The following is a 26339-nucleotide window of genomic DNA, read 5'->3' as shown; positions in this document are numbered from 1 at the left end:
AGCTGGCGGCTCAGCGTCACAGCACATCCTATTACCGACTTTAAATCATTAATGTGACATCGTTTTCACTCAATTTCCAAACACCCACGGTCGAAAAATGCATATTTCACTGAGCCGGTGCATAGAGAGTCACACAGTGTGCAGACGCATGCGTGCACGAGGCGAGCGTTTAGACAAACTTACAGCACATGTATGTGATTCACACAAGTTTATCTCTGAGCTATACCGGATACTCAGAAGATGTTAGAGAGAATTTAATCATATTGTTAATATGCACAGAAAAATATGAGCAAGCATTGAAATGTAAATTTGTGCTTACTGTAATAGTTTTCTTGCCTTTGTTTTCAGTATTGTAAGTGAAGGAGCCAGCGGAGCTACCTTACACCTTAGGGTGTGTGTGAACAGTGTGTGTTCATGTGATTTCATCTGTGAGTCTAGCCACCCTCTGCTTCCTCCAGCATCTTGTGTTCTGCTGACAATAAAAGAAGCAGAAAAATCTGAATCCCTTTTTGCTCCTCAACTATTCACACATAAACCTTTTCTCAGGTTTTTACCCCGAGGCGGGCTCTGAAAGATTCACAACGGCCCAGAGAACAACTAAGTCCTTCACTTACCGGAGGAGTTGCCCCCATCATGCCTCTTTATTGCATCAAAAGGCCTTTTTTTGTGAAGCTATGGTAATTAGCAAACCACGTAAAATCCTCTCCTCGGAGTACTCTAGCTGTTTTTATGTGCAAAGCATTATGGGGGGTGGTGGGGGGGTTGATTGTGGAACATATGGACACAGATGGGGATAGCATTTTAATGGTCGCACTGAGTGGGGTTTTGTGTTTTTAACCCCTGAAAGTGGAGGCATGAACATTCTCAACATCTTTAAGCGAGCATCAATTAAAGATTTGCTTTTAAACGTGTGACAGCAGCACATGCAGCTGGCAGCAGGCACTCTGCCGCTCCTTATAGAGACAGTCAGAGGACACACTCTGCTGCTGTGTTTTTTGTATTTATGATTCGTACACACAAATGCACACATTTCATCACTCACCCCCTCCTTTCTTACCAGGTCCCTTGCTGTGCTTAATTAGGTTATCAGGTTGCTAACGGGCCATGATTGGGCTCCATGTCTCCCAGCTGGCCCTCTGATTGGAGGGGCAAGAAGGTGGACTTGGTGTAATTAACATGTTGTTATGGAGATGATTGAATTGTTTGGCAGTGCCAACACCTTAGTGACTCACATTGTGTGTCTGGGAGGAGCGCAGCTGCACATGTTGAAGACTTTGTAGGATTGATATATCAGCTTTCATACATACTTAGAAAAAACTAATCTTACCTGAATTTGAAGCCCTCTGGACTGAACACAGGCACTGGACATTCCAATTCAGGCTGAGGCTGGATTTACATTTAATGGACTCTGGCAGGTTAATAAAACCTTGAAGTGAGCATGATGAGGAAATGGGGTATTTTATGTCCCGCTTTATTTGCCTTTTCTGGTTTTGGTTTGTTTTTTGTAGTGGTTGATTTTAATCCTTTTGGTTGTGTCTTTGTAAATGTCTTCCAACTGTTGTATTGTTTGAAAATTTCAATAAAATTGTTATTTGAAAAAAAAAAAATCTTTTCTAATCTTTAAAATAAAATATAAACAAAATGTGCATTTAATGTCTTCTATCTTTATTCTTTGCGAGTTTTGCTAAATCATTTTAAAAAAAGTCTGTTGGCAGTGAAGAGTGGTGTCCTCATGTTACATTTTGGAACTTCAAAGCCATTGTGTGAACTGCTAGTGTTGATTAATTTACTGTTCTCTCATTTGCTATCATTTTTGTGCGAGTTGTGCAGTATTGTGTAAAAAATGAGGCCGTGGCAGTGTGAAGTCGTATGCTCCTGTGAATATGTTGGAACTTAAAAAGCCATTGTGTGAATGCATGTGTGGAAGAAAGAAGTGACCAGGACCAGCACAAGTTTTTACAGAACACATTGCTGTCTTTATTAGAGCCTTGTCTGGCAGTAATACTGAAAAAAAGTGAACTTAGAACAGATGGTGGTGGCAGCCCACGGCTTTTTTTCCTGTTTTTTCTTTATTTCTTTGATATTTTTTCTTCATTTTTTTGTGAGAGTTCTGCGACTCCTGCTTTTCTGTGGCATGGATAACATCAATAAAAGAGACAGTAGGGAGAGAAAAAAGAAATATACAACTTATATTACACTGTGTTATGAACAAAATATAAATCTATAACTCTATGTTATATTTACATAATTATCTTTCTTGATTTTTCAAGTTGAGATGGTAAGATATTTTTTTTTTTACTTGTAATAATTCTCACTTTGTTTTGAGCTCCACTCATGACTTTGATTGTCTTATAATATTATCATCATCTTCATCTTTTTCATTGTCTTCATATGGGAACAGACCTTGCCAGCAGGGATGATTGACGTCTTAATGTCCCCCCCCCCCCCCCCCCCCCCCCAACCCCCAAGCGATACCCAAAATGGACTCATCCACTTAGTCCCCTGTCTCCAGCATTGGGTTGAACCATGGTGTGACGACAGGGAGGACTATACAGCAAAATGAAGACCCAGAGGCTCATTATGTGGCATGTAGCAAACATCTACAGCGATGATTGGGGATCACTATGTGGCAGCACACCTGAAGAGTAGTCATGGCTCCTGCAGCACTGTGTGGAGCTCAAACAAAGCAAAGGGCTCCTGATGAGAAGTGACTTTAAAGATAGTGATGCCTGGCCGTCTCACTCACAAAAAGACAGAGAAACACCCTTGGTGGATCACGGTAAACACTGCTTTCCTATGATTAAAAAATAACAACCATCAAACTAAATATATGTACAAGATTTCAATCTAGAACAGTAGATTTCAAGAAACAGAAAAAGAACAGCATAGGATTTGTTTGGTTGTCATGATAATCTCTTCATTTTAAAAGTGTGTATGTGTGTGTAAGTGATTGTGTGTTTGTGCGTGTGTGCGCGTGTGGATCCAAGCCAAAGATGCTCCACTGTGTCTCAGTGAGGCGGCCAAACAAGTAAACGGGGACGGGACTCTTTGTTCACAGAAAACTTTTTCCAAAAGTGAAAAAAAAAAAAAAAAAAAAAAAAGAGAGAGAGAGGAAACTTCACATTATACATTATAATAACCATTACAAATAAAATTATAATAACAATAAAAAACATGTATTTCATTTATCTCTGACTGCACAGAGTCTGAGTGCTTTTTAGAAATGGGTTTGGACAAAAGGTTACGTCTTCAGCTCTGAGGAGGGCTGGCGTCGAGTCTGTCGGTCCAGCTCGCTGTCCTGACTCCGCCCACTTGCCCGTCCAGAGGAATTAATACAAAACGAATGCATCGAAAAAAAGAAGGGAACATAAGAAGGCAAAACAAAGCAAGGTAAAATGACAACTTTTGTTTAGATCTAAATATCTACCAGCTAAATAGAATAATGTATCATCGACTGTCATAGTTTCATGTGGTCATAAAAAACCAGAGAAAGAGGAGAAAAATAAATTATACTGTACATAACTTACTAAACTCAGGAAACGCTGACCATCCTTATAATTATTGTTAATAATATTATTAGACTAGAGGCAGTTTGAAGAGAAATAATAAAATACAGTATTCAAATACAAACAGAAACACTGACTGGCTGACTTCATCTCAGCTCTACCGGCCGGGGACAGCAGGACCATGAGGGTCCAAGGGAGCGATAAAACACTGGCAGAACAACAGTGTGTGTGTGTGTGTGTGTGTGTGTGTGTGTGTGTGTGTGTGTGTGTGTGTCTACGCTAAATAACTGGATCCTTAGTTGCCTGTTTCTGTGTCTTGTGAACTTCTTAACTCTTTTTCTTTCACTGGAGAAGAAGAAGAGCTAGATAAATAAAATGACTCCACACACACACACTCACACACTTTGGGGTGTTCAGATCATTGGAGCTGATGTTTGTCTGCTGAGAGGTGAGGAACGAGGGACGGAGCGAGAAGACAACTGGTGGATTGTCTCACTACACAGTGCTTTTGTTTCTGCTCCACAACGCCAAAGGGACCCCCCTTCTCCTCCCCTCCTTAAAAAAATCTCTTGAAGTGGGACAGTCCACGCTGCACTGGTCAGTCCTGGCTGGACTGTCCCATTGGATTGCGTAAAAGGGGGGGGAGCGGGCAATCACAAAAACACAGCGAAATAGGGCGGGGGAACTGCTGACTGCACGCTGCGAGGTCAGAGAAAAGATATGTTCTCGTTAAAAATAAACATGTCTTGATGTCTTTCAGATGCTTTACAACAAAAGGGGAAAAAAGGAATTGTCTCTTTTTTCTATTATTATTCAAACTTGTAGCACAAAAAACAACAAATCACATTCACAAGCCACTTATTGGCACCGTGTACCTGAGTGAGAATATTATAGAACCAAAGAACAAAAAAAGCTGTTTTTTTAAAAGTGTCTCTTGATAGTAAACAGGTCCGTCATCTTAAAGTGTCATCTGTTAGCCTTAGACAGTTCCACTCTTCTGTCTTTATTTGAAATGTCTCCTTTCCCACAGAGGGGTCTTAAAGGTGTGATGTTTGTTTCTCCTCAGTCGTGACATTACACTCCTGCAGTAGTACTTGAAGATTCCTCAGCATCCTTCAGAGCTGGCTTAGTCTTCTCCTCCTCCAGGACTCTGGATTGTGTAACAGTCAGTGTGATTGACAGGTCCTGTGCTTCAGTTGATTGATCAGATGCTGGTATCAGGACTCCAGTGGGAGGGGCTTGGCTCTGTGAGAAGAGTCCATGTTAGTCGGGGGGGGGGGGGGGGGGGGGGGGGGGGGGGGGGGGGGGAGAGGGTGTAGGGTTTTGTGAGGTTCGAGGTGATTGGCTAAAGGAAAAGTTTTCTTCCTGTGGTGGGTTTGGGATTGTGTGGATTAAACCAGCTGTGATTGGCTTGAAAAGAAGGCTTGTCTCACAGCCTCCTATCCCGGTGATATGGTTGTCGTTATCGCTGGTATAGTCGGCCTCTTCGTCCTCGTAGTCGAAGTCGTCGTATACATCGCCATTGCTGTCGTCCAGCCTTAGCTCCTCCTCCTTGATTCGCGGCTCGTCCCCCTTCAGGCCGGGCATGTGGGGGTTCTGGTGGTGGTTGGCGTTTGGCTCGGGGCTGCTGGACATGCTGGAGTGCTCTGATGGCATCTGGGGGAGGGCAGTCCTGCCATCGACAGGGCACCGGGGTAAACCACGCCCGCAGAGGACAGGGGCAGCTGACCCTGCTGCCTGTAACACACACAACACATTCAGGTCATGAGGGGCAGATAGTCTGGAGGATAAAGATTTATCCACAACATCAGAGTTAAATCTAATATCAAAACTTTAAACATGAAGTTTTGAGTAAAAGTAAAAAAAAAAAATATATATATATTTGGAAATAATAACCTAAAACATTATACGAGATGTTATTTCACAACCGTGTGGTTGACATTGATTAACAGCAAAGATAGAAAAGAGAACTTAAATCAGAATCAGAATCGGGGTTTATTGCAAAATACATTTACACATACAAGGAATTTGACTTGGTGTATTGGTGCTAAACAATAAACAAGGAAATAAAGCAGAACTAGCAACAACTTAAATAATACAGACTTAAATACAAATGCATGCTCAAGGGGTAAACAGAGGTTCCCTTCATCAGTTCCCTTACCCTACACTGAAGTATTGTCTCATTTCCTGTCTGCGGGACCTCATGATGGCCTTGTACTCTCCAATGCGCAGCTTCTTTCCGTCCACCAGGCAGGTGCGTTTAGGCCTCGGCTTGTACTTGTAGTCTGGGTATTTCTCCAGATGCTGCTTACTGAGGCGAGCCTGCTCCTCATAGTACGGCTGCTTCTCCAGGTTGGTCATGGCTTTCCAACGTGAACCTGCAGAGGAATCCAATCAAATGTTTTCACTCATAACACAAAGACTTTTATAAGGTAGATTAAATTAAAGCAATGCAGTACATGGTCAAATAAATTATGCTCATTATAAAAACCCTTTGATGTACGTGACTGTCTGCTCTGAGAGCGATTACACCATGTGTCATAAACAACTGTCTGAGCAGCATACATGACCCTACATCACATGTGCATAGCGACACACATGTGACTGCATTTAAGGAGCTCTTACACACTCATAAATCAACAAACACACACACATAGAGTTTGACACACACAGGAAGTAAAAAGAGAGAGAACGCAGGGTTAATGAGGTGAGCGGGGAAGGCGACAGGTACTCATCTACACTAATGAGAACTTCACTAAACCTGCCATCATATCTCTCTGCTTAGTTTCCCCAGTTGTTACAATCCCCTGCTTGTGTGTGTGTGTGTGTGTGTGAGAGTGTGTGTAGTCTTGAGCATGTCCTCCCCAGTGTGTTTCATATCTGGTCTGAATTTGCACTTGACTACTGTATGTTTAATGGGTAAAAGCTGTCAGCACTAAGCTGTTCTCTCTCTCTGTCTTTTTCTCTCTCTGGTCTGCGATCTGTTAGCAATCGAGAAAGAGAGAAAGAGGGGCGGGGGGGGGGGGGGGGGGGGGGGGGGGGGGGGCTTATTAAAACCAGATTTCCCTGTGTTATAAAACGCTTAGGAGCTCTTTAAAATGTCAGGGCCGATCCCGGCGGTCCGGGGGAAATGTCAGGCGGCCTCGCGCTGCTTGTTTAATGCATAATGAATTATATCATCATTTGTCTGAGCCGTGCTCTCCCCAGCCGTTCATTAACAGCCGCTTACACCACGCCACCGCTTGTAATGAAATCACTGTGCGTGTGTGTGTGTGTGTGTGCACATCTGAGAAAGTGGGAAAAAGAAACGGCAGTTCATGCATCTTCCTTACGCTGGGGTTGTGTAGTAGTGGTTTTGCTGAAAAGCGAGGGGCAAAGGGTCCTGTCACTCAAAGGACGATTGTGTGTGTGTGTGTGTGTGTGTGTGTGTGTGTGTGTGTGTGTGTGTGTGTGTGTGTGTGTGTGTCTTACCAAGGATTTTGCTGATGTTGGAGTTGTGCATGTCAGGGAAGGCCTGCAGAATCTTTCTCCTCTCGTCTTTGGCCCAAACCATGAAGGCGTTCATTGGCCGTTTGATGTGGGGCTCGGCGTTGCCACGACCCCGGGCCTCCCGGAATATTCTGGAGTCTGACACACTGGGGGAGCCTATGAGGGAGGACGAGGGATAACATGAGCCAAATGAGCTAAAACTAATCACACAGAAAATCACAGTGTTTCTTATACTTTACAGGTTGAACGATTCTTTTGCTTCTTTAGCTGAATAAACTGCAGAAAAAGTTATTGAATTAAATGAAAATAAGTTGCGGAGGTTTTGTTTTTTCCTTAGCATATGAACACTTTTGGTCATATGAGGTTTTACTAGGACAATGACATATGAAATGTAAATGTTGAACATGATAACCATCAATAATGTGATGCTCTGTTGAACTGGAGACTGGTTCAACTGAATCAGTGTGCAAGTATTTAAAAAAATCATCATAGTTTCCAATTCTCTTCATTTTTCTTCATAGCAAAAATAAAAAAAACTCACTCTCTGAAAGAACAGCAGCAGTTTGTGTGTGCGTGTGTGTGTGTGTGTGTGCGTGCGTGCGTGTGTGTGTGTGTGTGTGCGTGTGTGTGTGGGTTCCTACCGTCAGAGTCTCCGCTCATAGTGAAGTCCAACATGGCGTGGTTGAACTTGTCCTCCGCCTGCTGCTTCAGCTGTTGACTCAGACTCTCCAAGGCAGCCTTGTCCTAAACAACACAAACAGTTCAGTCAGTGAATGAGTCAATAACTGAGAGTATATGAATGAAGCTGGTGATCATCTTCACTTTAATAAAGTCATCCTGTAATTGATTTACATAGACGTTCCACTTTCTTATCATCTATATCATTTATTTGTTATAGCAGAAATTGCTTAATGTCACAAATCTTATTGGCAAATAAATGAAATTAGTTTTAGGTCTTGAGCCAAACTGTTTGCAAGAAAACTTTGTTTGAAGACGTATGAACTCCAAGTCTTTGATCTCAAAACAGTAAACAAAAACTCTTTTACCAGTAAACAAAAACAGCAATGATTCGAGTAAACAGACAGTTTGTGTTTCAGTTCATTTGGATGTAAATTTGATGTCAACGTGAAATTGTTAGAGTGCAGTACGCCTGCATGCTTGAACACACATCTGTTTGCATGTGTAAGAATGTTGATTACATTTAGTCCTATTTGTTTACTGCTTTGTGAATACTGTATATTATATCTGTGTGTGTGTGTGTGTGTGTGGAGTGTGTAGCCACTCCTGGCAGCCACCTGCGAGAGTGGAGTGCAGCGGCTTGCCTCTCTCTTGCAGAGGCCCCCGAGGGTCGACGCATTAGAGAGAGAGAAAACGAGAGAGTGCAGTGCGGACGAGAGCGAGGCCACGCCGCACGGCCCCCTGGGTATTTATTACAACCAATAAAAGGCTGATTTACTGAGCATTTACATGCTTAATGCAAGCAGCCGGCACACTCTATGCTGGAACCTGACTGTTGACACACGCACACACAGAGTCGGTGCCAGCGTTTTACAGTTTAATTATACGATTAGGAGCGGCGCACAAAACACTGTCGTCTTCTAAAACAACCTTCCAAAAAGTGTCCCTCTCCATTTACATGTGACCCTGGCAAGCTGTTTGGCTGGATGGAGGGAGTGCAGAACCATAATGAAAACATTTTCTCTGTTTTTAGTCTGACAGAGTTTAATTGTTAGTGATACATTTTCCCCCAGATTGGAAAAAAATGTGTCAATAAAAGACTGAGAAAGGGAACATGTGAGACAGAAAACAATATTTAATCATCACTGGAAAAGTATTTAATTTTGAATGTATTATGTGGTAATGAATGAACAAGAATCTGCCGCTGGGTTAAAATGATTTTGTTATTTTGTATGTTAATCAGAAAAATATGAGGAATTTAAGTCAAGTGATCAGCGTGCAAACAGAGAAAAATGTTTCTCACATCTAAGCTTCCATGTGCTCTTAGAAACACTTTTTACTGTGTGTGTGTGTGTGTGTGTGTGTGTGTGTGTGTGTGTGTGAGATGCAGATGGAGATGAACAGGGTGACAGAGTGGATGACAGGCTAGTCTGACATTAAGCCCCAGTACAGTACATGAGGAAAGTGGATTGAATGGCTGACACTGGAGCCAAGACACAAAGTAGTGACAAAACTAATCCTCTGAGTGTGTCAGAGATGACACTGTAGTATTTGCATGCAGAGAGCTTTGCCCGCTTCACACTCGGGCAGCACAAAGCCAAAAAGGCCGAGGACCGGAGTCAGTGTGAGCGCGTGGCTTTTGGAAACTGAGAAAGAGTCCCATTAAGAAAATAATTAGTGGAACACAACACACCGCAAATATAAAAGAACAGCCGTTCTCATCGTTAGGACATAAAAAACCTTTAAAAATAAAGAAAAGAAAATCAATGCAGAGTGAAGCAGAATTTTATTTTATAATTCACTTGTCTGGTAAGAACTGGTATGACGGGATAAAGCATAATAAAGGAAACTTGAATTATCATGTCATAGTGCCGTGATAGAAAAAAAAGGAAAAAAATTGTGTAATAAATAAAATGATGTCAAGAATTTGTATATCCCCTGCGTTGGAGTGAAACAGATTAATAGCTCCATCTAATGCAATGAATGCTGCGTAATACGCTCCTCAAATCAAAATCATGATGTTCCTTCACTCCCCACTAGAATATATCAATTTCTCCTGGTGTGGATCTAATTGGCTATTAGACTGAAGCTTTTATATTGTACAGTATGTTACTATGTATTGAATACACAGATCAGCGTGGGTTTGACTGTTTGAAACACATGAGCAGAGAGAGTCAAAGAAAAGGAAGAAAGAGACAGATAGAGCTGTTGAATGTCAGCGCTGCAGATGCTTTGAGCACACTTTTCCTGTGTGTGTGTGTGTGTGTGTGTGTGTGTGCGTGTGCACCAGCTGACTCCCAATGTGTTTAACAAATAACCACAATTTAGCCACGCTGCCGAGGAGCCGGCGCCGTCACTTCACATTACCGTCTCCTCTGTGCTCCACTCTGCCACACACAGACGAGCACACACACACACGCTCGTCGCCCTGCAGTGAGCCTCACAGACACACTCATTACTTGTGAGACGCCTCTGGTTTTACCTTATCTGGCCCTGTTTAGCCTCAACACATTTCACTGATTTACCTCCTCCTACATGGTGCTGCACGGATGGCAAACGGCAAGACAAATTATTACACACTGACAATGAGACGCTGCAGCTCGTGTTGCCTCAAGAGATTTTTTTTAAAGCAATTTTTATAGAATTTATAAATTTACACAATCATTCTTATATGTTCCATTTGTTAATCAATTATTATGTTATTTGTTAAGGCAACTCTGATTGTTCACTATGATATTCACCTCATCATCCGTCTGTTATTTAAAGCTCATTTTTTTACAATCTGATTCCATGGTTAATGATAATGATGAAATGTGCTTCACCTTGTCTGAGCGTCCGTTGTTGAGGCTGAGGTTGCTGACAGCGGCGACCTTGGCGTCCAGGACTTGCTGCTCTCTCTTCAGCTGCTCCTTCATCTGCCGGGCCTCTGCGAAAGCCTTGCTCACGGCCTCGTGGTCGTTCAGGTAGGCTGTGGAGGACAGCGTGGACAACAAGTCTGCTGAGACACAGACGGAAAAAAAAAACAAGCAGGGAAAACAAGCAATTAATTTAGATTTGAATATTTAGTTATAATGATCAAAAGTGTTGGTATGATTTTAATGTCTCTCTGTACTGTTTTTTGTTTACATTGCAATTAAGGATATTGTGAGAGAGAACATTTAAAATGCATGTATAGTGTGTGTGTGTGTGTTTGTGTTTGTGTGTGTGTGTGTTTGTGTGTTTATTTGTATTTTGGAAGCTGGAAAGAGTTTTTTGATCCAGAATAATTCTTCTCCTGAACCATGAGGTAAAGACATTAATAAACACTGGATGAAAGGAGTTTGCCAGGGCATGTGTGTGTGTGTGTGTGTGTGTGTGTGTGTGTGTGTGTGTGTGTGTAGCTTCACACAAACACAATGGCACACTGACCACTTGACTGTCAAGCAGGGTGTGTGAGTCAGAGTGTGCTCCGAACTCGCCTCGCTACATATTGTGCCCCCCCACCTTCCCTCAGATGTAAATACACACACACACACACACACACACACACACACACACACGCACACACACACAACCACATCCACAAACACACATAAACACAACTCCTCTAAATGTTTTCTCCATTTAAATCCCTTTCTACCTTTTGCTTTCCGTTTCCCTCACTTACACTCAGACACACACACAAACTCAGATCTTTTTCTGAACTGTTAGAGTTCTACTTGATAGAAAGGTGACCAGATGACTCTTATTTTGGATTTAGAGTCCTGCTAATTTGTCCTGTTGAGAACATCTGTCCAGCCACCTAACAGAGATCACATCTCCTCCATTCTGCCTCTTATTTGTAATATTTCCGCAGTTTAGCTGGCGATGAGGCATCAGGGGCATCTGCTCTGACTGTGTGTGTGTGTGTGTGTGTGTGTGTGTGTGTGTGTGTGTGTGTGTGTGTGTGTGTGAGCTTGTGTGTACTGCTATCGCCTCACTCTATCAGTCGGGTTAGCTCTTAACAAAGAGTCGTGGCTGGTTTATGGGGCCTTTATCAGCGCTAATCCTGCACCGCTAATGCCATCTCAGGCCAGATTACCAGCTTCAGATTGGTAATGACAGAGCTGTGAACTCTTTCAAAAGTCATAACCAGAAAATCTGGATGGGAGCGGGGCCAAAAAAAAGCGGGCCGAGAGGGGCAGCCGGGTTGATGTTGAGAGAGAGGACAGAAAAGGGAGAGCAGGGAGGGCAATGGAATCGGGTGGCAGTCAATTTTAATCTGGATTCAAAAGAGAGGGAGGGGGACAGGGTGATGTTCTCGCAGTCATGAATGTATGTGTGAGTCTCGCTTAAACTGACAGCGATGCCAACTGTCCAGACAGTGAATGTGACCCAGATAGAAGGGAGGGAGGAGGGTCTCTGTTTTTCTCACTCACTCTACACACAAAAGTTTTTGCTTCTTCTCTCTGAGTGCTAAATCTCTACAGACAGGCGCGATACATTCTGACCACAGAAACAGAGCAGGCGGGGAGGTCGGGGGGGGGGGGGGGCGCAGTATTTTATGACAGGACAAAGACAAATGTGTGATCCTGTTTAAAGTTACAGGCACTGACAGACCATCAGTTTAGTTTGAGATGGGTAGATAGATTGATGGATTGATGGACAGTTGAAGCAGGAGAAAGAGAATGTCTTTGGGTTATTAGGTGTCGGAGAAGGAGAGGTGCTCTTTGGAAAAATGAACACAGAGACGTGTTAGGTGTAAGGTGACACTATTGAAAATAATCACACTCTAATAATCTTTTTACCTGCAGATATGACCAGATATTTTAAAACCATCATCACTTAAACACAAACAAGATGAAGCCCATATTATGCCTTTTATGTAGAAGCCAAAAAAAAAGAGTCTTTTATTATATACACAGAAATACATACCCCTAACAAGTCACATGAGCTTGCAATTAGAAAATAAAAAGTACTTGGTACACTAAATGTGACCTTTAGAGTGTTATGTTTTTAATTTATTCATTACTAGAGTAGAATTTTATTTGCATGGATTTACTGTGGTCTAAAAGAGGTAATATGTGGTACCCTGTATGTGACTGATTTAACTGCAAGATAAGAGGACCATGTTTTCCCCTGAGTGATAGTATGAGCAGGAATAAAGAAGTAAACACTAAAGTTTAGCACATTCATTTTATAGTTGTATTTCAGTAAAGCAGAAGAGTAAACGTGTCATTTCCAAGTGGAATCATTTTTTTGGTAAACATTTAAATTTCTTTTAAAATGATATTTAAATTTTAAACACTTTTAAACACAACTGGATCCCTCTGATCCCTCACTTGTCACCTGTTTAATTTTCAATACATCCACAACAGGCATGTCTGTTAGTCTGAATTTATATAACCCGAGCACACATTCATGCTCTGCACCACCCACACACACATCCCTACAAATTCAATTTTTTTTTTTTTTTTACAAACAAAAACACAGACACACAAATAATCACTCCCACATCAAAACGACCTCCTCTAGACTCTTTTCCAATTTGTCTGCGCCCTCCATCCCCTCTGAACTTGTAACAGGAATCCTAATACGGCTATGAACTGTAATAACAAATGTGACCGGCTAAACTATGTGGCAACAGATGGGACCAGGAGCCGCAACACAAAACACGCTGGTCCCCACACACAAATCATTCAGCAGGGATCACACACAAACTTTAAACACTGTAATCCATTTTTCTGAACAAAAAACATCTGGGACTGCAAATCCACTAATCTGATATTAAATCCGCCGATTTGTTGAAAAACAGTGAGATTAGCCAAGAAGTCAGAAAAAAAAAAGACTGTCTATTGCATAGGAGGAGGAGGTGGGATTGTGAGCTTTTGTGTGCGCTCGAGTGTGTGCTTGACTGTGTGTGCTGTCATTGTGTCATTAATGCTGGGTGTTTGCGCTGTCCTGGCTCATGTAAGAGGCTTGTCTAATCTCATTGGTGATACCTCCTGTCTGTCATGCGCTCCTCTCTTTATTATTCCCCCGCTTCATAGCTTGGAAAAAAAAACGGCTAATCCCCATCTCTCTCTCCTTCCCCGCGCTCCTATATCTCTCTGTCTCTTTCAGTCACTAATAAACACATAACAATGAAGCAGCCCCGAGGCAAACAGCGGCACGGAGGAAAAACACAAACACACTAATTATAGCCTGTTACATATGTGTAATATTTGAACTATCAGTGTTGCGTGAAAAATGGATTAGGAGTACAAAATGGTGATTCATTTATGTCATATTTTATGTATGTGTACATATGGCTGGAGATGATTATGGTACTGGCATTAGCAACAATTGAAACACTACGAGGAAAACGCTATTCATGCCAAAACCACCGACAGCAAGGCCACTTCTCTTTTCCTTGAAGACATACATTTGAACTGTGGGGACAATTTGTAATTCATTTTAATTAAAGTGCTGCAAAGTGCTGGAGCACTGTATGTATAAAATGTGTATACTACACGTCAAAAAACGCTCTTCATTTGACACATTTTGCTTTAGAGGAGAATAAGTATAGTATAACTTTGATGTCACTTTTTAAAATTTGCATTAGTATTTTTTACCGGTCTCAACAATACTGCTGTGTTACTCAAATCTAATGTTCGACTCAGCAAAGCCTGCAGCGTTACTAAACGTCATTTAGAAGCAATACAATTGTTGCTATTATTTTAACAATCAATCTAACAAATAGAACAAATATTCAGAGCTACAGCTATATGATATGAGCATTCTCTGTCACTTTTTGAAATGGATGTAGCTACGCAGTTGGCTATGTGCAAGGGGAAACAATGTCTTTATTTTCTGTTTTGTCTTTTCCACTCAATACAACTTTTGATCCATTTGATCTGCTTCACATATTGTAGATGTAAGCGGTGAAATCTCAGCGTTTTAAAAAGTGTGTTCAGTACAGCAGCTAAAGCTACAATAGATTGTCTTTTCACTTTTCCTGTGGTGTCCATGAGTGTGTGTGTGTATGTGTGTGTGTGTGTGTGTTTGTGTGTGTGTGTGTGTGTGTGTGCGCGTGTGTGTGCGTACTGACTTGTGTGTGTTGTTTATGTAAGTCCACTTACCGATAGAGCTGACTCTGCCTGGTGGTCCACCGATGCTGGAGGGGGCCACGCTGTGCTTCATGGAGCCGGCAGGGCCCAGCTTGGTGGCGGCAGCAGCAGGGACCTGTGGGGAAGTTGGGGGGGAGTTGGGTGACTTGCTCTCGGATGCCTTAGGCTTGGCCGACAGGTTCAGTGGCTGTGCACCCTCACTGTCCTGTAAAAACCAAAACAGCACAGTTTCGCCTGCTGTGACCACCGTAGGAATTTGGAAGCTGAGGGCTGGGTGGGGAACCCTCCCCCTTGCTCAATGAGACCACTTGCACTTTAGGCTTTAACATGTATTTATTAAACACAAGCCCATGCATTGGAATCTGAGGCAAGACTGGTGGGACAGATGATGAGGTGCATGCCACTGCCTGTTTCCAAACAGCGTTTCATGAATAATTTACAGCACAAAAATATAGATTTGGGTGCAAACCACATTCACATGCAAACCATTTCCATTACAGTGCAGTCAAGTACATTCATGCACATGCATGTGCACACTCCACATGCAGGCTCCAGTAAACATGCACATAATGCTGTTGCTCAACATGCTTCCAACAATGCTAACACCTAAAACTTCTCAAACTGCACTGGATGCCTCCCCGTGTTTCAAAAAGAATAACAACTCTCTAAGACTTCACAGCTGGAAGAATCTAAGGCTGTGGTGACGTCTCAACGTGTCAAACAGCAAAAGAACAGAGGGCTGTCTGTCACTTCAATGTGCACTTGCTCCATTAGAAACAAGGGACCTTCATGCCTGTGAACAGTGTGTGTTGGGGGAACAGTGGAGCAGCACTCACACACACAGAAAACAATCAATAACTTACAAAGAAGCTTTTTTTCTGAGGCCCTAGTTGTTGATTACAAGAGTATTCCTTTCTAAAAGATGCAGAACAAGACTATGTATTTAGAGGTCTATCACTCATTTTTAGTTATCCGTCTGAATCAGAGGATGTCTTCACACAGTGATTAACCTCAATACATGGAACAGACAGCGGCCCCTAAATGAATTGGCATGTGGGCCACCGCAAGACGCCGGGGCATGTTATCGCATTAATTGTCATGGCAACGCCCCCCCTGCCGATAACCTAATCCAATCAGGGGAGGCCTCAGAGGGTCACATGACAAGAAGAAAGGAAATTGGTTCGCAGAGGGTCCAGATGCACACAAACTACTCTGTGTAATTAAAACTTCATAATTAAAGGGCAGACACAACATAAGAACCACAGATACTGACAGGAAACAACATCATCTGTTCGGTTTAGGAATACTGTTATTTAAAAATGTTTTTAAGACAGTTATAGAGCAGTTGTCCCTAAGTGCACTTTACACTTCATTAGGGAACTTTCTACATTACAGGTGTAGTTCTATTGTAGCTAAAGTTAAAGCAGTGAATAGAGAGACATTATTTGTCTTTATTTTCTGGTCATTAGTCTAATTGCTGCTTAGGCAGAGTAGAATACAGCATACAGTGGGATCCAAAAGGAGAGGAAGTACTGTGTGTGTGTGTGTGTGTGTGTGTGTGTGTGGCATATCCACTCATTAAGGCCGACTTTCCCTGATTCCCACTCCTTGAGTCGTTCTAAGCCTTATGAGCCCCTCACAACTCAATTAAGCCTTTCCAATTAAGCTCCTACATGTGTATGTGCGTGTGTGTGTCTGCATGTGTGCTTTCACTACTTTGTATGTGTGTGTGTGTGTGTGTGTGTGTGTGTGTGTGTGTGTGTGTGTGTGTGTGTGTGTGTGTGTGTGTGCGGGAGCAATGATGCCTAACCGGATTGTCCTTCATTAGGGGGGTCTTTCTAAATAGAAGGAGGACCCCCAAAGATGCCTTCAGTGAGACAATGGGCCGGAGAAGAAGAGCAAAGAAAAGAGGAGAGGAAAAACTGAACAGGATCTTCTCAATCCTGACCCATATTATGTCGGGCTTTGGCTTGGAATGTGTTTGAATATTTATTACAAATAGATAATGCCTCAGCCTCTTGTACAGTGGATGGGGGAGTCTCCCCTCTGTGCCAAGCCAAATCCTATGGTGGGAAGGTGGCCAACCTGCATTATGCCAGTGAGGAGGAATTAGTTGAGACAGTTGAGCTGAGAGGCTTGGACTTGTTTATGTGTGTGTGCGCGTGTTTGTCACTGTGAGACATTTTTCAACAAGCTTTAAATCTCATGACAGTGTGTGTGTGTGTGTGTGTGTGTGTGTGTGTGTGTGTGTGTGTGTGTGTGTGTGTGTGTGTGTGTGTGTGTGTGTGCGCGCGTGTTAGGCCTCTAAAGCCTCTGTAAGGCTTGGAATCTGGAATTAATACAATTGCTTTTGTGTCTCTCTTGGCTGATGAAACAGTCTCCAGCTTTGAGACTGAAAACATGCAGAGTGACAATGAGAGCCAGAGGGACAGAGACGAAGCAGGAGGAGAGAGATAGTCTGTGTGTGTGTGTGTGTGTGTGTGTGTGTGTGTGTGTGTGTGTGTGTGTGTGTGTGTGTGTGTGTGTGTGTCTGTGTGTGTGTGTGTGTGTCTGTGTGTGTGTGTGTCTGTGTGCTTTGTTCACTTCTGTAGATGCTGACATGTAAAAGCGACATCAGGGTTCTGCATCTTATCACTGGGGCTGACAATTCAATTAACAGGACAAGTGTGTGCCACTGCTGCTTATCCCGAGCAGGTTTCTGTATGCTTTGTGTGTTTAGGTGTGTGTGTGTTTAGGTGTGTGTGTGTGTGTGTGTGTGTGTGTGTGTGTGTGTGTGTGTGTGTGTGTGTGTGTGTGTGTGTGTGTGTGTGTGTGCGCAGCAATGTCCATGTCAAGACCTCTACATGAGCCTCTCTCCATTCATCTTTCTGCCTTTTTTCTCCTCTCTTCCTTCGCTCCCAGCTATAAGGGACTGTTTGGATATCAATTCTATTGTCATTTTTAATTTGCTCAGGCAGCAGACGGCAAAGAAGAGGCAGATGTGACACCGTTTCTTACAGTGTGTGGCGCTGATTCAAACACTAACTCCTTAAGTATGTAAATTATCTTTTTAATTTTCAACTAATTTGTATTTTGGAAAAAAAAACAGCCATGTTGATACAACTTCACCTTGACAGTCTTAACACATTTTTTAGTTTTTACTGTTTGTTTCTTTCCCCTAATTAGAGTAGGCATGTTGGCACAAAACTATTAACAAGACTTTTGTCCATTAAAGTGAAAAAATACTAAAGTTAAAGAGACTTTCTTAACTGGAATCTCCAAACTTTTAATTATTGTTCATTTTTTATTGTCTTACTTAGCTATCAATGCTAGACTTTTAATTTGCATAATAATGTGACACTGTACAACGGACGTACACTGTTAATAAAAATAAAAGCTTATGTGTTAACTGCTTTATAAACTGTTTTTCAAGGTGTATCTATGAACATGAATTTGCCAAGTATCACAAAATAGTCCTTAAATCATAAAAGTATTGGAAAAACAGACTCAAAGTACATCAGTTATAAGTAAATGTACTTAGTTACTTTGGCACTGCGTGTGTGTGCTGCATGTCAGCAAGATGGGCTACATATGGAGGATCATTTGAATCGCACCATTGTATGGGTCTGTATGCATGCCTGCCTACATCTAAAGATCCACTCTTGCGTATCAGAAAGCTGCATGTATGCTGCAGTGATTTGTGCATAGGTATGTGTGTGTGAGTGTGTGTGTATGTGATGGGGCTGCACTGCTTCGATTTGGCATGGTGTCTTCTTCAACACCTGTGTGTTGTGTGCATTTGTGCGAGTGTGTGTTTGCTCGTGTCTCACCCGAGGGTAAAGCACTTAAGCGGTATGTGCCTGAGTCCAAACAGCTGTGAGCAGAGGCAGACAGCGTGGCTCTAAATGACTAGAGACTTGAAAGGGAGCCCACAGGGGGAGCACACCTTTGAAATATACATGTCACTCACCCAGAGAGACAGAGAGAGAGAGAGAGAGAGAGAGAGAGAGAGAGAGAGAGAGAGAGAGAGAGAGAGAGAGAGAGAGAGAGAGTAGGAAGAATGAGAGAGAGCCTGATTTAAATAAGTCTAAAAAGAAAAGAGGACGGAGAGACGGAAACTGAGAGAAAGGAAAAGAGAGCAAGTATCCAGAGTTTGTCTCTCACTGCTCACAAACTGTGAGAGTGCATGGGAGAGAAACATCCATACGGTGGGGCGATCAACTGGCCAGTTTGGCTCCATTGGGCCTGTTGGGTGCCATGTGGGTCCACTCCCAAGTCAGCAGCTCCTGCTGGACTGTTGAGGCCATTATGGCCCTCCACTTTCCCTCCACCGCGGGTCATGGCACTTGCCTGTCAGCCCGACTCCATATATATGGTAATAAGGAAAGTGTGTCAGTGGGGTGGGATGGTAAAGTGTGTGTTTGTGATGGAGATGTGGGGAGGGGCTGATGGAGAAGGAAGCCAGAGGGAGGCTCTTAGGGTCAAAGTTAAGCTTCATTCATCCCCAGAAGGTAAAACTGAAGGTGTGAGAGTGAAAAACCAAGACCGTTGTTAGTTAAAAAAAGTTGGTATAGTATGTTGAAAAAATTTGCAAAATTTGAGCCTTTAAATGTTTTTATATACATGTTCAACCACGAGGTAGGCTGCAGCACTACAACGTGTGTATGTGTGTCTGTATTTAAAGAAACAAGTGAGGAGAGAAGACAAGAAAAAAGAAAGGGAGAAAAAAAGGCAGGACATGAAGGGAAAGGAGATAACCGAAAAGGAAAAAGACAAGGTGATGTGAGAAAATGAATGAAAACAAAATAAAGGCACATAAAAAATAAAAGAAGGGAGGAGAGAGAAAGGGAAATAACAGGACATGGTAGGAAAGAAAGAAAGAAAAGAAAGAAAGAAAGAAAGAAAGAAAGAAAGAAAGAAAGAAAGAAAGAAAAGAAAGAAAGAAAAGAAAGAAAGAAAGAAAGAAAGAAAAGAAAGAAAGTGAAAAGGAAAGAAAGTTGTGAAAGTGATTTATGTGATAAAATGTGAGATAAGCAACAATCCGGTTGTCAAACTCTGTGGGACTTTTGATAGTGTTGTCCTACTCAAGTCTGATCCTATGTCTCAATGTCTGAGTGTGTTGACTGGTGACTGACCGATACACTTGTGGGGGGTCCTCGGTGGACAGATGATGGCATGGGGTCATGGGGGCTCTGTGTGTGTTTGTGTATGGGCGGGAGTTGCTCTGTGCCCGAACGCCTGACCAGATATTCATAGAATTCCACTTGGATGGATAGAAGGTGTCCTATCGGCCCTATTGTGCAGCCAGCCGAGAAAACGGCACAAAGGCCAAAACATCCTGAAATCCACTGCAAGTGTACACCAGCTGGAGTTTTGTGATAAAGTTGTTTGTAGAGGTGACTGTGAGTGCTGCTAGAGACTAAGTTAGAAGGACTGGATGCAAAGGAGCCTTCACACAAACAACAGGACATGTTTTCACCTCATGCACTGCAGCAAAGCAAAATCTCCTCCAAGCAGACATTCACTCTCTCTCTGTGTTATAAAAACTAGAAAGACCAAAGTGAATCCAGTGATACTGAAGAACTCCTTTCCAAGTATATAAGTCACTTATGATATACAACAAATGATGAGAGTAGCCAGTGATGTCACAGGATTTGAATGTCTTGGTTTTGACTATCACTCGCTTCAAGAAAATGTAAAAGAAATGAGAATTAATATTTAAAATATATGGATATTATAAAAGAGAAAAAGGTAATGCAATGCAATAAAAAAAACATATTTATATTAAAATCGTGTGAACATATCAGTTGACTTATTTACATTTACTTTTGAGTTCTTGATGGCTTTGTTTTAAATTTGCCATTTAAAACAAATTCCGGCAAAATGTCTGTTTGTCTTGTTTTTATGGAGATATTCTACATTATAAAATAAATGTGGTAAACATTTCCTCCCAGACCTGGGAGCAGACTCGTATGTCCCTGAATTCTAAATATATTGGCCTTTCTAGAGTGAAACACACACACATGCACTCACATTGGCAGAGGCCTTGACTTTTCCCTTACCTTGGTCTTGTGTTGTAGCGGGGAGCTGCGGCCCTTTTCACTCTGGCTGTGTGTTTTGGTGGGTGGGGAATGTGTACCCATGTTGGCTTGGGGAGGTAAACTTCCTCCGTGCTGTTTTCCCCCCGGGGAAACCTGCATGGCTGCCAGCTGAGCTGCATACAACTGCTGCAAGGTCAGAGAGACAGGTAGAGAGAAGACAGAGAGATGGACAAGTGTTAAGTCGAGATGTGAGGGGGGGGGGGGTAAGAAAGGAAAAGGAAAGAGATGGGGAAAAGAGAAGGGAGGAGGGAAAAAGGAGAAGAAAAGGGCGACATGAATAAATGAATACTTGAGAGCACACAAACAAAAAAGAAGACGCCGGCTAAAAAGCTCTAGAAGAAGAGGCCATTAGTGGCCCGGCCTCTGTTTGTGTGACAGAGAGGGACATCTTCACTGTCAACCCCCCTCCCTCACCCCATGGGAGAAGCACTAACAGCCTCTCTGACAGGCCCAGAGATGGCCATGTCCCCTCCAGGTGCATCTTGGGAGAAAGGGAAAACATTCTGGCTATCGAGGTCAGGCCGCAGAGCCGGGCTCCCTCACAAGGTGAAAAAAGTGAAGGGAGAAGGGAAAAAGAGTGAGAGGGAGAGAGAGAGAGAGAGAGAGAGAGAGACAGCACAGAAATGTTTCAAGCCAGATGGGACCCTCGCAATGTTTATTGTGTTCTGACAACAAGATGCAAAAAACAACGTCTCAAAAGAAGAGAAATTGTTTCAATAACTGCTCTGGGAAACAAAAAAATGCTTTTCCATTCTTATTTATGTATTCAATTAATTTCTAATTAAATAAAAGCATAATGTCTTGAGCTGCTATGGTGTGAACATACTTGGGAATATTTATGCAATACTATTGTATCACACTAAACAGTCTCTGGCCTGTATTCCCACAGCAACAGACACAAGATAATATTCACAACTTGGAAGAAGCTTCAATATTCATAAAGGCTTCTTTCTGCCTCCCTATTCTCCCTCCCTATTCTCCCTCCTCTAAATCGTCCTGCAAAGCTCAATTTCTTTCATGTCCTCTAATACAAATCTCCAAGACGCTGTTTTTGTTTTCTCAGAATTGTTATTCTGTCCTCTGAAGAGCAACAGAACGGTTGTTTAGCGAGAAGTAACTGATGTGCTGTTGTTTTTTTGAATACTTATAATTGTTATTATTTATTTCTGGTAGAAGATTTTTCTGGAAGAGGACCATCCTTTTTTTTTTTTTTAGTTTAACTTCCGTCCTTCTGTTGGTGCTTGGCTGCCGGCCACCGGCGTCAAACAAAGGCTGGTTTATGCAAATGGACAAGGAAGAGATGCTGTCACTGCTATCTCTCTCTCTCTCTCTCTGCTTTCTGTCTGTTTGTCAGTAACTCTATCTCTTTTGACAGCCACATTAGCTCTCCTCTGCTATCTTAAATAAAGCAATTTATCTCTTTTTGTCCAAACAAGAAAAATAGGACACAACTAAACACATTCCAGTGACTGTTCACAGCCTTCTGTTCAGCAAATTTAATAACTTTTCAGCTTCAGACTGGAAGTCTTCTAAAACAAAAAATATCCCACACATTATTTTTGGTGCTGCTTCTCTTCAAAACACATGGCTAAAGTGTCAGCATCTACTGCTGCTATAAACACCAAGGGAACAATGATAATTAAGGTGCATACAGTAGACGGGGTGCACTGCTACCACCGCTACTGATGTGGAAATCAGCGGGGGATCGGTCATGCTCTGGTGAGCCACAGAGACGCGGCGTGGAGGACCAGCTTGCTGAGATCAGATCAGCCTCAGCTCACTCATTTCTCTTCAATTAGCTGCACTGTGGCTCCTGGAACAGGGACTGGATGTGTGTATGGGTATTGGGGGGTGGGGGTAGGGTGCAGCCAAGCATGAAAACCCCTCAACCCCCCCCCCCCTCCCTACCAGCCAAACCCCCTGGCGAGTGGACCACAGGCGGTGTGTGTGTGTGTGTGTGCATGTATGTGTGTGTGTACTGACATATTCGGACCAGTGGTTCAAAGGCCTCTTTATTTGTGGAGTGAATTGAGTTCCATTACAAGGCCAGCGCCCGTCACTCAAAGCCTCGCTCAATGAGGCCGGCGTGCAATGACACACACACACACACACACACACACACACACACACACACACACGCTCGCACACTAGCATACACACATGCACAGCACAGAGGGCAGAGGCACTGTGAAGCGCGCCCAGAGCGTCGCCACAACGACATGCATGTCAACAAACAGGAAATGACAGCGCAAAGCCCCCCGGGGAGACTTGGGGAGCGCACACACACACACACACACACACACACACACACACACACACACACACACACACACACACAATGTGCGAGGAAACGGGGGGGTTGCAATCACAGTTGCAGGATGAGACTTGAAGAGTACTTGAGAATTTGAAAAGTCACTCTCTAACCAGGCATACTGCTGAGCTGTCTGTGTTTGACTCAATCTTTCACTCTCTAATCCCCTGATGTGAGACGAGCGCTCACACATCTGCATGTTTTTGTGTGTGCACATGAGGGGGGTCCAGTGGTCTGCGTGTGCTTGTCACATGACACCCCCCTACATGTGTGTTTAATGTATGTGTGGGTAAGCATGTGCAGTCTTAGCTCTATTGACAAGAGGTGAAGAGGTGATGTGTGACTATTGGTGTTCCTCTGAGGGAGGTTGATTGTTTGGTATTAGTTCTACTGAATGTGTGTGTGGTTTTATGTGTGGACTTGCATACACACAGGTCTGCTGTTTCTCTTGTCTTCTTAGCAGGGATGGATCTGTGGATCTGTGTGTGTGTGTGCGTGTTTGGGTCTTGGTCAATAATCTGCAGCTTTAGTCAGATTACGAGCTTTCCTGGGTTTTGTTGTCAGTTAGCAGCTCTTCTGAGCTCTATTGTTTACATGGACACAGAGGACTTTTGTATGGATCTCAATGGATTCTTGTCTATCTGTCCGTCTGTTTGACTTCCTGCCCGTCTGACTTTGTTGTTTTCCAGTTTCTACGTTTTTTCTGAAACTAAAAGGCACAATCATGGAGACTGATTTGTCAGAGTGACTGGATATTAATCCTTCACATTTATGTCTGGATACCCTTTATTAAAGTCTTGTCTCTTATACCCCGCTTTTCAGTCTTTGTTTCCTTTTGTAAAGGCTTCAAAAGTTATTCATGATTGAACTCAGTAATACATTTAAAAAACACCTTTCTAAGAGCATAACGGCCCGGCATGAAGGACAAACACAACAAAAAAGAAATGTTTCCAGACAATGAGCGACATCTCAAGTATTTGAGTTATTTTCTGTCTGAGACAGTTGAAGACAACATTACCTTTCTTAAGTGCCAGTGCTTCAACATTGCAAACTAAACAATTTGTTTTTGGAATTTCATACAGAGAAGAAAAAAATAAAGCAGGCTTTAACACCAATAATCAGAGTGGATTATACAGACTTGTAAAACTGCTTCCCTTTACTCATTATGTGTTTGGAACTGATAATGCACAATTTGCCTAATGATAGTCACCTATCTCTAATGCCTATTGATTCTGCATTGATCCCATGCTCCTATCACTAAATGCCATTTCCTTGCAACTCTGAAAAGCCTTAAAAGAAAGAAAAGGGAAGTTATCATCACTGAAGCAATCCTCCTTCTCTCTTCCAGATAAGAGCTTTGTGGGGAAAAGAGTTCCTTGATTGTTTTCTCGTTTACCTTCTGTCATCTGTCCCAGTCTCTGTTTTTCTCTCCCCCCCCCCCCGTTGTTCATCCATCTCTCCGGTGTACAGCGTCGTAATCCAGGACAATATGTTCCAACATCTGCCTCTCCATATGATGCCTGACCCACACCATTGACCCTCTTTATACCCCACACACACACACACACACACACACACACACACACACACACACACACACACACACACACACACACACACACACACACACACACACACATATATAATCTCTGGTGCACATCCACTCTTTTCTCCTCCACTTACCTCTATCCCCCTCATATCTATTTCTCTCTGTTTATCCTTTTAACTGATCATCCTTCTAAATACCTCTCTGGAAACTCTGCCTTTTTACCTTTATTGCTGATCTCTCTCTCTCTCTCTCTCTCTCTCTATCTCTCTGTCGCCTGGATAAGCACACTTTTCTCTCCTTTTTGTCAGCTTCCTCTGTCCTTTTCTGTCCATTTATGAGCTATGGATAATATCAATGATATCAAGGGTCAATAGGGAGCCAGATTAACATGCTCTAATGCACAATGTCACACTCATCCCCCAGATTAAGACACTAAATGCCAAACTTGTCCACTCCAAAGCCTGCATTGCCTTGAAAAGCGTCTGTGGAGGATTCTGTGTTAAGCTCCCATTGACTGTAAGTGCTACTCTGTTGATTTCTATGGAGGATGTTTTAAACATAGAAAGAGCTTTGAATCATTCAGAGATTAATACATTTTTTCCAAGAACAGCACTTAACTCCAAGCTGTGCTGTTGAGAGTTTTTTATGTTAGTCCTCCACTTTCTATGCAAACAGTTATCACATAGTATGATCAAGGCAAAGGCCATTTCTCCTCACAGACTTCCTCCTCTACGCCTGACTCGTATCACAATGAGGACCTTTTCAAATGAAGAATCCAAAGAAGGACTTACATGTTGATACTGCAGAATGGTATAGTTACTGGTTTGGTTATAACGAATGAACATACCCTCATCATCAACCAAACCATTCCACTTCCTTTATTGCACACATACACAAAATCACATATCTCCACAACGTCTGTGTATAGATCAATTTATTCTAATATATGTACAATACATGTATTCTGTGTATACTGCATATACCAGCTGCACGTTATAGGTACAAGTAGATCATTGATGCTGGTCTGTGTTTAGAAACTACCTCTGTCACCTTTAATTGTAAATTGTGTTTTTCCACGTCATCTGTTTTGGTCACATTACAGGAATTACTTTTTTTAAATCATTTTTTTGTTAACGTTACTATTTTCACAGCACCTTCAAATGTAGCACCAGGGCCCTATAGAGGAACAAGATGTCATCTCACTGTGGGCTTTATATGGCCTTGGCTTGGTGTTATCAAGATGACCTTATAAGAGACAGATTTAGTTAGTTATCTTAATGTTGTTGCCAAATTTCTTAATTGTGGAGTCTATAGATAACAGCATCCAACATTGATGTTCCTTTCAGTACAGCTGATGTTACCCGTGTTATTTTTGACTTGGACTTACTGAGTTTCATTAGAGAGTGTATCTGGAAGGATTGTATATCATGAGACTTATTTCAGGTTTTGCATACATTTCTTGTACGAGCATCTCTATTTGTGTTGTGGGAATATATAGTTCAAGTGTCTACATGTCATTAAACATATTTGGTGGGGGTCAGTTGCAGCGGTTGCACATTATGTTAGGAGGCTATGGTTTTCTAAGCGGGCGGCCCGGGTTCGGTGATGACATGCATCACTGTACTGTCGAATAAAGGCCAAAAGCCCCAAAAATAAATC

At 42.5% G+C, this 26339-nt stretch overlaps 1 protein-coding gene across 1 annotated transcript in view; it reads right to left on the bottom strand.

Moving 5' to 3' along the window:
• Window positions 1-1951: 1951 nt before the first annotated feature.
• The window catches only part of sox5 (SRY-box transcription factor 5), an 86594-nt gene continuing 62206 nt past the window's right edge, over window positions 1952-26339 (bottom strand). Inside the window, 8 exon segments of the mRNA XM_020638748.3 lie at window positions 1952-5179; window positions 5182-5243; window positions 5668-5884; window positions 6978-7151; window positions 7637-7739; window positions 10496-10671; window positions 14753-14945; window positions 20782-20946. Coding sequence (XP_020494404.2) covers window positions 4770-5179; window positions 5182-5243; window positions 5668-5884; window positions 6978-7151; window positions 7637-7739; window positions 10496-10671; window positions 14753-14945; window positions 20782-20946 — 1500 coding nt within the window. The 3' untranslated portion in view covers window positions 1952-4769.

The sequence above is a fragment of the Labrus bergylta genome, chromosome 23, assembly GCF_963930695.1.
Source record: "Labrus bergylta chromosome 23, fLabBer1.1, whole genome shotgun sequence".
NCBI classification, from domain to species: Eukaryota; Metazoa; Chordata; class Actinopteri; order Labriformes; family Labridae; genus Labrus; species Labrus bergylta.
This window is presented reverse-complemented; position numbering and strand designations above follow the sequence as displayed.